The sequence below is a fragment of the Bos indicus genome, chromosome 19 (assembly GCF_029378745.1).
Source record: "Bos indicus isolate NIAB-ARS_2022 breed Sahiwal x Tharparkar chromosome 19, NIAB-ARS_B.indTharparkar_mat_pri_1.0, whole genome shotgun sequence".
Taxonomy (NCBI): Eukaryota; Metazoa; Chordata; class Mammalia; order Artiodactyla; family Bovidae; genus Bos; species Bos indicus.
In genome coordinates this window covers 20,144,236-20,159,044 of record NC_091778.1, presented here as the reverse complement: position 1 = coordinate 20,159,044, position 14,809 = coordinate 20,144,236, and the positions used below count along the sequence as shown (strand labels likewise).

Below are 14,809 nucleotides of genomic sequence, written 5' to 3'. Positions count from 1 at the left end.
GTTCTTAAAAGTTATAAATCCAAACATTTCATAGTGCTTAGAACCCATTTAATTACAGAACAGGAGACAGTTTCCGAAGAGCTTGCGGTTCAGTGACTTCCCACGTCTTGTTTCTGTTAATCAAAGCAAAACAAAAAACTAAGACCCAAACCAGCTCCACTGGAATCATCCTTTAAACTCATTCTAAACTTGTATCATCCTATTGAATTGAAGCCCACAGGGAACAGGGCCCAGAAAATCCCTGGACCTCCTGTGTGAATGCTAAGTCACATCTAACTCTTAGTGACCCCGTGGACTCTAGCCAGCCAGGTTCCTCTGTCCATGGAATTTCCCAGGCAAGAATACTGGAGTGGGTTGTCATTTCCTTCTCCAGGGATCTTCCCGACCCAGGGATCAAACCCACGTCTCTTAAGTCTCCTGCATTGGGAGGTGGGTTCTTTACCACTTAGTGCCATCTGAGAAGCCTGAACCTCCTGGTCTCTGGTAAAGATATGGTTCCTCCCCTGAACTGGCTTCCTTAAAGCTAAGGTATTTTCTTTTTTGCACACAGAGCAGTATTTTCCAAAATGTACTATGGAAATCACTGGGAGGGTCTGTGGGGTGTGCATACTTAAGCTTTAAATGGTGTACGGACAAGTACTTTTATATTTTCACACTTTTTAGTTTAAGTGTAAATTAAGAAAATATATAGCATCAAATGTCAGATTCATGGATATGATTGCTTATAACAGTAAAGAATTTTACAAAGGCAGGAATCACAGCAAGGAACTACATTATGAAGCAAGTAATTGTCCAATAAACCAATGAAATGCTACTTTAGTCAGCAAACCCAAGAATTGCTCAGATGATGGAAGCGTGAGAAACTATCAAAGGAAATATTGACTGGATTCAGGCACCTACTCTGTTACTTTCCAGCTGGGGGGATCTTTTTCAAAGTTTTAATTAATTAATTAATTATTTTGGCCTCACCATGTGGCATGTGGGATCTTAGTTCCCTGATCAGGAATCAAACATGTGCCCCTGGTTTGGGGCATGGAAGCATGAAGTCTTAACCACTGGGCTGCCAGGGAAGTCCCAATTTAATTTTTATTTTTTAATACAGTTTAAATATTTACTCCATTTACAGTTATTACAAGATATTGGCTATATTCTCCATGTTGTTTAACACATCTTGTAGCCTGTCTTACATCCAATAGCTTGTACCTCCTAATCCCCCACTGAGTTGGGGAGATCTTGAATGAGCCACTTTCCCCTAGTGAACTTCAGACTGTAAAATAAGAAGACACTAGAAAAAAATGCAGGGATATGGGGGGTGTTCTTATTTCAGGAGTCCAGGACTCCCCAGGGTGTCAGAAATGTCAGCTGAGAGAGAAGGATGAGGCCAGCTGTCTAGGCTCCACCCCCCAGAGCAGCTTTCATTGGTTCTACACATCAGGCTTCTAACAGAAATTGGTTTGAAAACAAGGCTTCACTGATTTTTATTTAAGTTTGAAAACATTCTTCTCAGCCTGAAAAGACAATACTATTTTTATATTTTGCTTTTATAAACCATAACTAACCAAAAAGCTGATGATATTTAAATAAGCTTAACAAGAATGAAGTTTGTTTCAGGAATTTTGGCCAAATAATAATGGATAACATGTTTTAATCACATAATACATACCAGGCAATGTGCTATAGGTCCAATGAACATTGAAAAAACAAAATTGAAAACAAAACCAGGGAACTCCCTGATGGTCCAGTGGTTAGAACTCGATGCTTTCATGGCTGAAGCCAGGGAACTAAGATCCTGCAAGCCATGTGGCATACCCAAAAAAAAAAAAAAAAAAAAAAAACGCTATGAAGTAGGTCTTATTAATATAATTAACTCCATTTTATGGATGAGAACACCGAGTCTCAGAGAGGCTCCATGCTTAGCTTAGGTCACCCAGTTTGCTTCTGATCAGGATATAACACAGACCAGACAGTCTGACTCCAAACCTTTCCCCTGTATTGCTGTTTTTTCCCTGGGAGGAGAGAGCAAGGTGCCCTAGTCTGAGGGTGGGTATCCTGGAGGATAGGAGATCTCCAGCAACACAGCCATCCAGGTAAGTCCACTTCTCTCAACTTCATTTATAGCTGCTCTGTACATTTCCACTTACCCAGAATCCACAAAGCAATTTTCAAAGACTCTGCCCATTCATCTAGTTGTTTGACAGCCATGGTCCAGGCATGTTGCTTTTGGCCAAACCATGGGTGATGGTTGGATAGCATCACTGACTCAATGGACATGAGTTTGAGCAAGCTCCAGGAGATAGTGAAGGACAGGGAAGCCTGGCATGCTGCAGTCCATGGGGTCGCAAAGAATCGGACACAACTTAGCAACTGAACAATAACGACAACAGCAATAGACTGTTTACCTTGTTACCAAATACCACTCTAAGTGCTTTACAACGAGGAACTGGTTGATTCCTTAGGAATCAACAACCCTGTGAGGTAGGCACTATCATTATCCCTCTTTTATTTTTATTTTTGTTGTTGTTGTGTTTCAACATTTATTTTATTTATTTGACTTCACAGCGTCTTCGCTGTGGCACACAGATCTTCAGTCTTATGCAGCATCTTTTAGTTGTGGTATGCAAGCTCTTAGTTGCAGCGTGTGATCTCTAGTTCCCTGACCTGGGATTGAACCAGGTCCCCTGCTTTGGGAGTGCAGAGTCTTAGCTACTGGACCAGCAGGGAAGTCCCCATTATCCCTGTTTTAAAGTTGAGGAAACTGAGGCCAGATGTTATATTCAAAACCAAGACTGTGTAGCTCTAATTGATGGGTGCCTCTTAACCACCACGTGCTGGTGCTTCCCAACAGAAAAGGGTTAACAAAAAGTAACTACAGAAGGTCGGAAGTGGGAAGTCATCTTAATTTTATTTTCCTTTTTTCAATTGAGGTATAGCTGATTTCGGCTTCCCCGGTGGCTCAGCGGTAAAGAATCTGCCTGCAGTGCAGGAGCTGCAGGATACTTGGGTTCAATCCCTGAGTCAGGAAGATCCCCTGGAGAAGGGTATGGCAAGCCACTCCAGTATTCTTGCCTGGAGAATCTCATGGACAGAGGAGCCTGGTGTGCTATAGTCCATAGCGTCACAAAGAGTCAGACAGGACTGAAGCAACTTAGCAGGCACGTGTAGCATAGCTGATTTACAATCTTGTATTAGTTTCTGGAATACAGCAGAGTGATTCAGTTTTATGTAAATATTCTTTTCAGATTCTTTTCTGTTGTAATTTATTACAAGATATGGGGTACAGCTCCCTGTGCTACCCAGGAAGACCTTGCCGTTTATCTCCTATATATATAGTAATTTGCAGTTTAGGACTTGCAGATACATCTTAATTCTTTATTGTCCTCCAAGACTATCAAATGCCTCTTACAATGTTCCTTCATGGTTTGTGCTGCTGGGCTGTTGATTCCCTCTTCACCGTAGTGCCTTTTGAGGATCCCCCAGGCTGGATCCCCCAGGCTCAGGGTCTCAATAAGCGAATCATTACAGAGGGCAGGATGCTGAGTCTCTGCCCAAATCCTCCCAGATATATACATATATATTTTTTACCATTTTGGTCATTTCTCCCCAGCTTCAAGTGTGCTTTTGTTTACAATGGCCTCACCCGTGACTCTTCTTTGGGAACCTAATCTGAGGCTTCAGAAGCCCCTCTTTCCTCCAGGGCAGGGTTTTGGAAGTTCCTAGCAGTTTTCATCCTCCTGGGGTGGTCCTTAATTGATGACCGCAGGTGCGGAGTGCAAGGGCCTTGCCTTCAGTTGGAAGAGACACAGGTGTGACTTGCATTCCAGAGTCCCCAGCATTGCCGGGCTGAATGGCAGCCTCATCGGTCTCCTCCTTTTCCCCCTTCACCCACTCCTTTACTGATTTCTCCTGGAGCCCTTCCTTAATAAATCACGTGCACACAGTTTCTCACCCCAGGCTTTGGTTCTGGGGAGCCCAACCTAAAAAAACACTTTTTAAAAAAGAAGCACACTTCAAGGTGTTAAAAGACATAGTGCTCCCTGGTTTCAGGGTAATGGAATAGAGCCAGGCCTGTTTCTTCTTAGCATCCTGATGAATTTAATGTTCAATGGAGCATTTTATTTACACTTTCATTCATCTTTGTAAGAGTTAACAGTGCCCAATCTTTATTTTTTTTAAAATATTTATTTATTTAATTTACTTATTTGGTTGCGCTGGGTCTTGATTGCAGCACGCTGTATCTTTGATCTTTGGCATGTGGGATCCTTAGCTTCGGCATGTGGGATCTAGTTCCCTGGCCAGAAATCAAACCCAGGCTCCCTGCATTGGGAGTGTGGAGTCTTAGTCACTGGTAAGATCTTCACAAACATTATCTCACAAAAACCTCAAAGTCCAACGCTGTGAGGCAAGTACTTTAGTGACCCAATCTTATAGATAAGAATAGGCTCAGAGAGGCTGATTTTCTTGCCCAGGGCCACACAGCTTGGAAATAGCCAACCTGGCCTTCAAACCCAGGCTCAAGCCACACACTTAACCCAGTCTCTCCCATTCTGCCCTCGAAAGTATTGCGTATGACAAATTGAATAGTCTGGATCTCAAATATGTCCTTTAAAAACCTACCATGTCTCTGAATTAAAATGAGAAGATCGAAAATAGTTCTTTCTTGGATATTTCCAAATTGTGATTTTTTTCTTCTGCCTATGCAGCACCTAAGTCTCATTTCTATTTAGTTGGAATTCCACCCTTGGAAGGTCTTGAAGGTTTTGAAAGGAGGGCCCTGCCTGCAGCAGAAGCTCAAAGAGGCCAGATAGTCCCTATGCTGCTTTCTGGCTCAGCCAACGGGATGTTCCAGCCGGGAGTGATGCTACGGAGGGGTGATGACGCACAGACCCAGGAGCCCTTAGAGAGCACTCACAGCGGTGCCTGTGGCCGTGAGTAATGTTCCTGTGTCATGTCTTTGGCTGGGTTTCCTGCTGACTCACCCCCACTGGTTCCTGCCTGTTTCCTGGGGCCCATCACTCTGCTTCCCCATCCGTTCTGTGACCCATCAATATCCTTTCAGGACTGTCTGTTTCTGTTCAGGTAAACTGCAGGTGGCCTCTGAATGTGTGCAACCAAGAACCTGACCAATATGAAATTATTCCCACATTTGGAATTCCATAGAACGAAGATAAACCCTTATCTTAGACTTCCACAGATGATACAGAATGTACTCTTTTCTGGGATCCAAGACAAGGTGCGTCTTTGTACGTGGGTAACAATCATCTTTTGTACCTTAGGGCTATAAGGAGGTTTCTTGTGAAGGACAGAGGCTGTCAGTAATACTCTAAATTTTTTTTTTTTTTTAAACAGACAGACACACACACAAGATAAAGGTCTTTTCTGACAATGATGAAGAGAGTGACTAACTCCTTTCCTAATGAAACATGCTATGGAAAGGGCATTTTAAAAAAATATTTATTTGTATGTATTTATTTGTCTGCTCCGGGTCTTAGTTGCAGCATGCAGGATCTTTAGTTGTAGCATAGAACTCTTAGTTGCAGGATGAAGGATCTAGTTCCCTGACCAGGAATCAAAACTGGGCCCCCTGCATAGGGAGCCTGGATTCTTAGCCACTGGACCATCAGGGAAGTCCTTGGAGACAACATTTTGAAAATAGTTCTTTATTTCATAGTTACATGGCTTTTTCCTGAAAAAAACTTGTGTGCACACATAAAAATTTTCATAGATGCACACTTTTAAAATTTGAAAGTAAAACAATTTTACCCATTGAAGGTAAGAAGGAAATGTTTCAGTAGATTTTGAACCCATTTATTAGTTTAGACAAACAACTGATTAGACTCAGGGAAAATGGAAATATACTAAGTGCGTTTGCAAGAGCAGCAGCATCCTTGCAGAGTTAGTAACTGAGGCTGAAAAACTAATATCATTAGAGGAAACTTTTCAGTTATGGTAGCCATTACAGAACTAACAAAATGGACTTGCATGGTGGTCCAGTGGTTAAGAATCTGCCTGCCAATGCAGGAGACGTGGGCTGGATCCCTGGTCTGGGAAGTTCCCACACGCAGTGGAGCAACTAAACCCTTGTGCCACAACTACTGAGCCCGAGTACCTAGAGCCCATGCTCTGCAACAAGAGAAGCCACCGCAACAAGTAGCCCAAGCACCGCAACTATAGAGTAGCTCCTCCTTACCGCAATGCACGGCACACACACAGCAATGGAGACCCAGCACAGCCATAAATAAATAAAGAAATACATCTTTAAAAAAGGAAGTAACAAAATAAACTGATCTTTAGAACCAGAACTTTGAAAAGATCAATAAATCATGATGCTGAAAATAATGATAAAGTCCAATCATAATGCTCTCAATAAAAATATTATTATAAACATTATTAATAATATTTTATAGCTTTATAATATATTTGTACGTAATATATACTCTTTGTGACCCTATGGACTGTAGCCCATTAGGCTCCTCTGTCCATGGGGATTCTCCAGGCAAGAATACTGGAGTGGGTTGTCATGCCCTCCTCTGGAGGATCTTCCCAACCCAGGGATTAAACCCGCATCTCTTATGTCTCCTGCACTGGCAGAAGGGTTCTTTACCACTAGCGCCACCTGGGAAGCCCTATAATATATTAACTATCATTAATAATATTGCTAATATCTGACATGCCAGTGAAAACAAAAAGTAATACATTATTAAATAAAATGGATAGTTTAGAATATGTATAGAATGTTTAAGTAAATAAACCTATACTGGGCATGAGTGTTAAATCATTTTAGTGATAGGAATATGTCTTCAAAAAAGTTTGAGTACCACTGACCTAAACTATTATGTTATAAAGCAAAATGACACTGTGAATCGAGAATGTGGAGCCACAGTGCATAGCATTTCTCAAACTCCTCTGGACATGGAATATATGGAGAGATGAGTGTTTCAACAACTCTTCTGTGAACAGGATGATGGTTAACAGAATGGACCTGCATCTCAGTCAGACAGGGCTGCATTTAACTACCAGATTCACCACGCACTAGCTGAGTGCCCTGAATACATTACTGCATCCTTTTGAGCTTCTGTTTGCTACTGCTGCTGCTGCTAAGTCACTTTGGTCGTGTCCGACTCTGTGCGACCCCATAGACAGAAGCCCACCAGGCTCCCCCATCCCTGGGATTCTCCAGGCAAGAACACTGGAATGGGTTGCCATTTCCTTCTCCAATGCATGAAAGTGAAAAGTGAACGTGAAGTCGCTCAGTCGTGTCCGACTCTTAGCGACCCATGGACTGCAGCCTACCAGGCTCCTCCATCCATGGGATTCTCTAGGCAAGAGTACTAGAGTGGGGTGCCATTGCCTTCTGAGCTTCTGTTTCCTTACCTGTAAAAAGGAGCTAGAAATTGTCACCTCACAGGCTGTATACAATTTTTAAATGTTACTGTACATAAGTGCCTTATATTGTATAGAAGTGCAGAGTAACTGACACATTGTAAGCACTTCTTGAAAGGAAGCTTCTATTATGCTATGATAACAGAATGGCAGGGTAATTGTTTAGAGAGCTGTTTTTTTCTTGTAACTGCACTTCTTCAGGGCAAGATTTGAGTCATCTATCACAAGTCCTATCTAACACTTAGCTGCCATAGACAGACATGAATGAATGAAGAAGTGAAAGATAGTGAAAGTGAATTTGATTTCAGAATTCTCTGACATTAAAGTTTGGGAGACAACTATAGCACCAAAGACTGAAGGAAAAACATTTCTTTCTCAGTGGTTTATAACTCACCTTTAAATAACTAGATGAGAACACGCGTATAGGATGAGTATTCATATTAGCTTTTGTTACCTAGACAATTGATAACAATTAGCCAGTAATTAATTGTTTCCAGCTGCTCCCCTTTGATTAATCATTCAGAGCAAATTTATTATTGTTCTCCTGTGGCTTGGTATTGCTAGGAGCCAGAAGCCTAGCACACCCTGAGATGAAGATGGGATGGCAACGAGTGTTTTAAAGCTTCAGGGAGTGAGGCCTGGGGTGGCCAGGCAAAGTTCAGCCATGAGGGGATAAGGCCAGCTTCCTCCACCCCATCCAGCTTTATTGAGGTGTAATTGATGAGTAAGGCTGCAACATATTTATAGTATACAATGTGATGATTTGAGATACATATAGACTGTGAAATGATTACCACAATCAAGTTAATTAACTCATCCATTACCCCAGTTGGTTTTTTTTTTTTGGTGAGAATGTTTAAGATCTAGTGTCTCAGCAATTTCAAACATACACTACAGTATTATTATTTTTTAATTTTAATTTGGCTATACTGGGTCTGCTCCCCTGCATTGGGAACACAGAGTCATAGCCACTGGATCACAAAGGAAGTCCCACAATACAGTGTTATTGATGTCACCATGCTGTCCATTATATCCTTAGGACGTATTCATCTTGTAACTGAAGATTTGTACCCTTCAACCACCATCTCCCTACTTCCCCAACTCGCCAGCCATTGGCAACCATCATTTTCCTCTCTGTTTCTATGAGTTTGACTATTTTTTAGGTTCCACATGTAAGTGATACCATACAGGATTTGTCTTTGTCTGGCCCAGATGAGTTTTCAAAGGTAGACAGAAAAAAAAATTATTTCAGGTCCAGATATAAAGAGTGAAGTCATGATAGAGTCGATTTCTATTTCTTGTTTCCCTCTGCAGGCTCTTCCCCAGCCCCTGCTGTTCCTATTAATAGTTCTAACGATACTACTGCTACTCTGATGGCATATTTATTGATCGATAAATAAATAAATCCTAGGCTTCATGTGACCCAGCTTTAGGGTGGTATTGCATTCAGAAAAAGAATGCAGCAACCAAAAATGAAAGGTGCATTCTTCAATTTATAATTCATGGTAACACTTGAGAGAGTCACCTCTCTGTTCCCCTAGATCTCTAAACAGCAGCTGCTAATGTCCTCTCTCTTTTCATTTCTTAATACCCACTGGTGTCAACTGGGGTGGCATTCAGCTACAGGTAATGACACCTGTGGGGCTTCCTTGGTGGCTCAGAGGTTAACGAGTCTGCCTGCAACGTGGGAGACCTGGGTTTGATCCCTGGGTCGGGAAGATCCCCTGGAGAAGGAAATAGCAACCCATCCAGTATTCTTGCTTGGAGAATCCCATGGGCGGAGGAGCCTGGTGGGCTACAGTCCACGGGGTCACAAAGAGTCAGACACGACTGAGCAACTTAACTAACTAACGACACCTGTACACACCAGCATAACTAAATGAAGGTTTCGTTTTCCTTATGTTACCAGAACTTCAGGAGTAGGCAGTTCAGGGTCAGTATCACTGCTTGAGAAATTGTCAGGGACCCCACTTACCTTTAGTCTTTAGCAAAATGGCTACTTCACCCCAAGTAGGTATTTGAATACCTACTTTGAATCTGTGTTCACTGCAGAAAGAAGAAGAATAAAAAGGCTTCATGCATGCCAGCTGAGTCTATCTTCTTGTTTCAGGAAAATAATTCCAAAATTTTTTTGGAAACTCTACCTCTTAGAGTCCTATTTATATCTCATTGGGAGTACTGGGTCAGTTGGCCATCTTTAGTAGAAAGAGAGTCTGGGAAGGCAAGGATTTTTGTTTGTTTTTAAAGTGGACACATATTCCTTATGTTCCTAAGAACATAACTGAGGGGAAAAGGAAAGAATGATGGCTAGGCAACTGGCAGTGTGCGCTGTATTTCTCTCCACCAAAATGCTCCCTGAACCTCTGCTAACACACATGTAAACTCCCCTCTCATTGCCTCCTCTCTTTCCAGTGCTATTTTCTTTTTAGTTTTCGGAGTCAAACTGGATCTTTTTTATTCCAGCTTTTTGGGTGTTCTTTTACCCAACTGGGAAATACCTACTGGATGCCAGGCACTGTGCCAAGCCCTTTATTAGTATTATTTCATTTAACTCTCACAACAGCCTATGAAACATTGTGTGTGTGCTAAGTTGTGTCCAACTTCTTGTGACCCCATGGACTGTAACCTGCCAGGCTCCTCTGGCTACGGAATTTCCCAGGCAAGAATATTGGAGTTGGTTGCCATTTCCTACTCCAGGGGATATTCCTGACCCAGGGATCAAACCCACATCTCTTGAATCTCCTGCATTGGCAGGTGGGGGTGGTTCTTTACCATGAGCACCACCAACCAGGTACTTTTATTATCATCCCATGAATAGATGTTGCTGAAGCTGGAACTCTAATACTTTGTCCACCTGATGCGAAGAACTGAGTCACTAAAATAGACCCTGATGATGGGAAAGATTGAAGGCGGGAGGAGAAGGGGACAACAGAAGATGAGATGGTTGGATGACATTACCGACTCAATGGACATGAGTTTTAGCAAGCTCCAGGAGTTGGTGATAGACAGGGAAGCCTGGTGTACTGCAGTCCATGGGGTCGCAAAGAGTCAGATGTGACTGAGCGACTAAACTGAATTGATAGATGTGGAAAGTGAGGCTTAGAGTGACGAATTAACTTGCCAGTCAGGTAGTTAGTGAGTAGTGCTGTCATTTGAATTTGGATATCTCAGGTAGAAACTGACTTTGAGATGGAGATTTGTAGACAGGAAGTTCATTGTGAAGTGCCTTCAGGATTAATCCATTTTGGGAACAAGAAAGTAGGATTGGCAAGAAGGGGAAGTTAAACTAGGACATAATTGCAACAAAGGATTTGGCCAATTCCACAAGGAGCTTTGCAGTTGAGAAGGCCCATCAGAGTAGTCCCACCTTGAGGCAGAGTCCTTGAGGGCCAGGCCTTTAGCTGCTTGAAGAAGTTGGGGGTCCCCCTAGGTTGGAAGTGGGTTTTCATGGGAAGTGGATATGACCTTGGACAAGGCAGTTGTTTTCAATCAATGGTAATTTCTTGATAGTGTCTCAGACAGGCATCAGCCAGCTACTAATCCTCCCAGCAGGAGGGGTGGGGGTGCAGAATGAGGGCTTCAGTCTTGAAGTGGACACAGTGGTGTTCCCTATCGTCAAAGCCTTCTACTGTTCAAATCCACTTTTTTCATATAAACTCTGGGACTATTTCCTACAGCTTTTGGTTGGTCTCCTTTCAAAGGAGAAGTTAATAAGAGTATAGTTAGTAGGATACATTATAGCCCTCACCACTGTCACTGGTCTTAAGACTTCACTGATCATCTCCATTTCCTTGCCTTTCTAGAGTTCCCTGACCCTAAGGTAGCATCTATGCTACTCTCAGCGGCTTCTATGGTAGGATGACCCAAACACACATCCCTGAGAGGATCTGAGCCTCTAGTTACCACATCATTTTCAGATGTGGCTGCTATAGTTGTCCATTTACCATCATAATTGAACAAGGGAGTACCAAGAGATGTCCTTGTAGATTGCCAGACATATTCTTTTTTAAAATATCTATTTCTTTATTTGGCTGTGTTGGGTCTTCATTGCATCATGTGAGATTTTTTGTTGCAGTGCATAGACTCTCTAGTTGTGATTTGCAGGCTGAGTAGTTGTGGTGGGTGGGTTTAGTTGCTCCATAACATGTGGGATCTTGGTTCCCTGACCAGGAATGGAACATAGGTCACCTGCATTTGCAAGGCAGATTCTTAACCACTGGACCACCAGGGAAATCTCCAGACATCTTCTATTCTGCCCCCTGTTACCTAATAGCATCTCTACAACTTCCTGATGATCAGGGTCACTTATCTCTACCAAGATGGTGACTTCTTTTCTTGCCTTCTGTCTTAGTGCAAGCACCCCAAAGTGACTGGAAGGCAGTCATAGCTTGAAGCTTAATAGGACTATTGCTGTGTCCCCTGGTGGAAGAGTTCCCCCTTTGGAAACAAGGATCTCTAGTCCTACAGAACCCAGAGTTGTGAGGATGGGAAACAGACACTCCCCAAATGGACCACTGGGGTTGATGTGGAGCAGGGCCCCTCCTTCTACCCCTCAGCTCTCAGATCTGTGAATCCTACCTACTGGGGGCATAGCAGTACATAGTGGTCTTTGACTAGGGCATGTTATTTGTCCTAGAGGATGGTGCCCCCTCCTCTCAGGGTATCATCTCTAATCTGGGCCTCAGGTGTGTCTTCAAACAGACATTCCTAGAGTGGCAGTTTCTGGGTGATGTGGTATGTTATAGGACCAATAGGTATACGATCATGAATCTGCTGCTGTACACACCTCTTTTATTGTAAGGAGGTTTCTTTGGTCCAGTACTAGGTTACCTAGGATCTTGTGTCAATGGATCAAATATTCTGTAGACCCTTAAACAGTGATGTGGGCTAAAAACAAAGAAACAAACCAACTAACCAACCTGAGGGTAGGAAAAGCAAACCCATACCCAGGATGTGTACCTACTCCAGTCAAGATAAATGACTATTACCTCTAGGTTGGAAGAGGTCAATTTGCCATCACCTGGCTGGTGGTTTCCTTTGAGGGATGATGCCGTAGAGGGGACTCAGCTTTGGTCTCTGTTGCTGGCAGGTTGGGCACGTGGTAGCATCAGGAGCCCAATCAGCCTTGGAGCCGGAGCCCATGCTGTCAGGCCCACGCACAGTCTCCATGTCTGCCATTGCGGCTACTCTGCAATTGTACCCTAATTTCTGTAATTCCCCCAGGGGAGGCAGGTTTTTTTATTTTTATTTTTTTAATTTAGAATCCTGGCTAGGTTGGTGGGGGGGGCAGTTTCAGAAGCTTCCACTTGACCTTCCCCACTATAACCACTCATCCCACAGGCCGAAGAACTAAGGTGGGGCTTCTGCCAGCTACCAAGTATATCTATCCTAATTATACATTCACGAAGGACCAAAGGACTTGTTATTATATGCACTTACTGGAAATCCAGCCTTCTTTAGTCGTTAGGTTCTGTATCTGAACACTGGCTGAGGTCCAGAAACTAGGCAGAAGATTGTGACTTTTTATGGGGACAGCGTCCCTCAGACTTCTCCTCATTCATCCTTGAGTTTTAAAAGGTATACACAGAATTGGTGCAGCCACTAGGAGAAACATTATAGAGGTTCCTTAAAAAACTAAAAATAGAGCTACCATATGACCCAGCAATCCCACTCCTAGGCATATATCCAGAAAAGATGAAAACTTGAAAAGATACATGCACCCCAATGTTCACAGAAGCACTATTCACAATAGCCAAGACATGGAAGCAACCTAAATATCCACTGAGATGAGTGGATAAAGATGTGATATATATACACATACAGACATATATAATGGAATACTACTAAGCCATAAAAAAGAATGGAATATTGCCATTTGCAGCAGAATGGATGGACCTGGAGAACATCATACTAAGTGAAGTAAGTTAGAGAAAGACAAATATTATATATCATAAAAATAATGCAAATGAATCTACTTACAAAAGAGAAACAAATTCACAGACATAAAAAACACGTTTATGATTACCAAAGTGGAAGGGGGGTAGGTATATCAGGAGCATGAGATTAACAGATACACACCATTTTATATAAAATAGATAAGCAACAAGCTTTTATTGAATAATACAGTGAACAATATTCAATATCTTAATATAGCCTATAATGGAAAATAATCTGAAAAAAATATATAACCAAATCACGTTGCCGTACATCTGAAATTAACACAATGTTGTAAATAAACTGTGCATGCATGCTAAGTCACTTCAGTCGTGTCTGACTCTAACCCTATTGACTGTAGTTCACCAGACTCCTCTGTCCATGGGATTCTCCAGGCAGGAAAACTGGAGTAGGTTGCCATACCCTCCTCCAGGGGATCTTCCCCATTCAGGGACTGAACCCACATCTCTTATGTCTCCTGCATTGGCAGGTGGATTCTTTACCACTAGTACTTGAATTAAAAAAAAATAAAAGGTATACACAATGAACCCTGGTGCCCTCATTTCCTCTAAGTACACAGTGTTCTGTTAACTTTCTCCATAGCTGTCTGTAGGTCATGCCCCTCTGGTTGCCACGCTAATCTCACCTCTCTTAACAATGGCACTTAATTTCTGCTGGTTAAACATTGCCACTTGGTCTCTCTTTCTTCAAGGTCTTATTAGGCCCATTGTTATGAGGGAGCCCAGCTCTGTAACAGTATCTTCTGTCATCAACACAGACCTGTAGAGAAGAGTATACCAGTAAGGCCGAGTCCTTTCCCCCAGAGGGTTCCTGGTTCCTTGTGCTTAGTGGCAGCATGTAGTCAGTTGGTATGATGTACATAGTATATCGGGAATCCCTGGTGGCTCAGTGGTAAAGAATCCGCCTGCTATGCAGGAGCTGTGGGTTCTATCCCTAGGTTGGGAAGATCCCCTGGAGGAGGAAATGGTAACCCACTCCAGTATTCTTGCCTGGGAAATCCCATGGACAGAGAAGCCTTGCAGGCTATAGTCCATGGGGTCGCAAGAGTTGGACACAACTTAGCAACTAAACCACCACCACCACATAGTCTATCCCCTCTAGCATGGCCACTTCCCTGTGTCTTTTGCTCCCTCCTTCTACTGTCTGCCTTGCAGACAGTAGCCTTTGCAGACAAAAGCTCTAGTCTTTCTGTCAGTATTTCACCTAATGTGGACCATTGATTTCTCCAAGCTCCCTAGAGCTATCCTAGCAATCTTTAGCACTAGCTCCTGAGGTTCTTGCCAGGATGAAAATACTGTAGCACAGGAAGATGCTCATATCAGTAAACTCTGCTTTGTCTGGCCTTATGTCCTCCTCTTCCTCCTCCCTTCCCCAGTCAGCACCCTGGGGACCTGACCCTATATATATATATATATATATTCCCAGCTTCTGCAAGTATATATATGCTAGCTAGGTCCTTTAGCTCTTTCAGAAT

General features: G+C 42.7%; 1 protein-coding gene across 1 annotated transcript in view; it reads left to right on the top strand.

Annotated features, from left to right (window-relative positions):
• Nucleotides 1-3,226: 3,226 nt before the first annotated feature.
• Nucleotides 3,227-14,809, top strand: part of NF1 (neurofibromin 1) — a 273,489-nt gene continuing 261,906 nt past the window's right edge. The window contains exons 1-2 of the mRNA XM_070772719.1: nucleotides 3,227-4,925; nucleotides 5,077-5,230. Coding sequence (XP_070628820.1) covers nucleotides 5,099-5,230 — 132 coding nt within the window. The 5' untranslated portion in view covers nucleotides 3,227-4,925; nucleotides 5,077-5,098. The remainder of the gene's footprint in view (nucleotides 4,926-5,076; nucleotides 5,231-14,809) is intronic.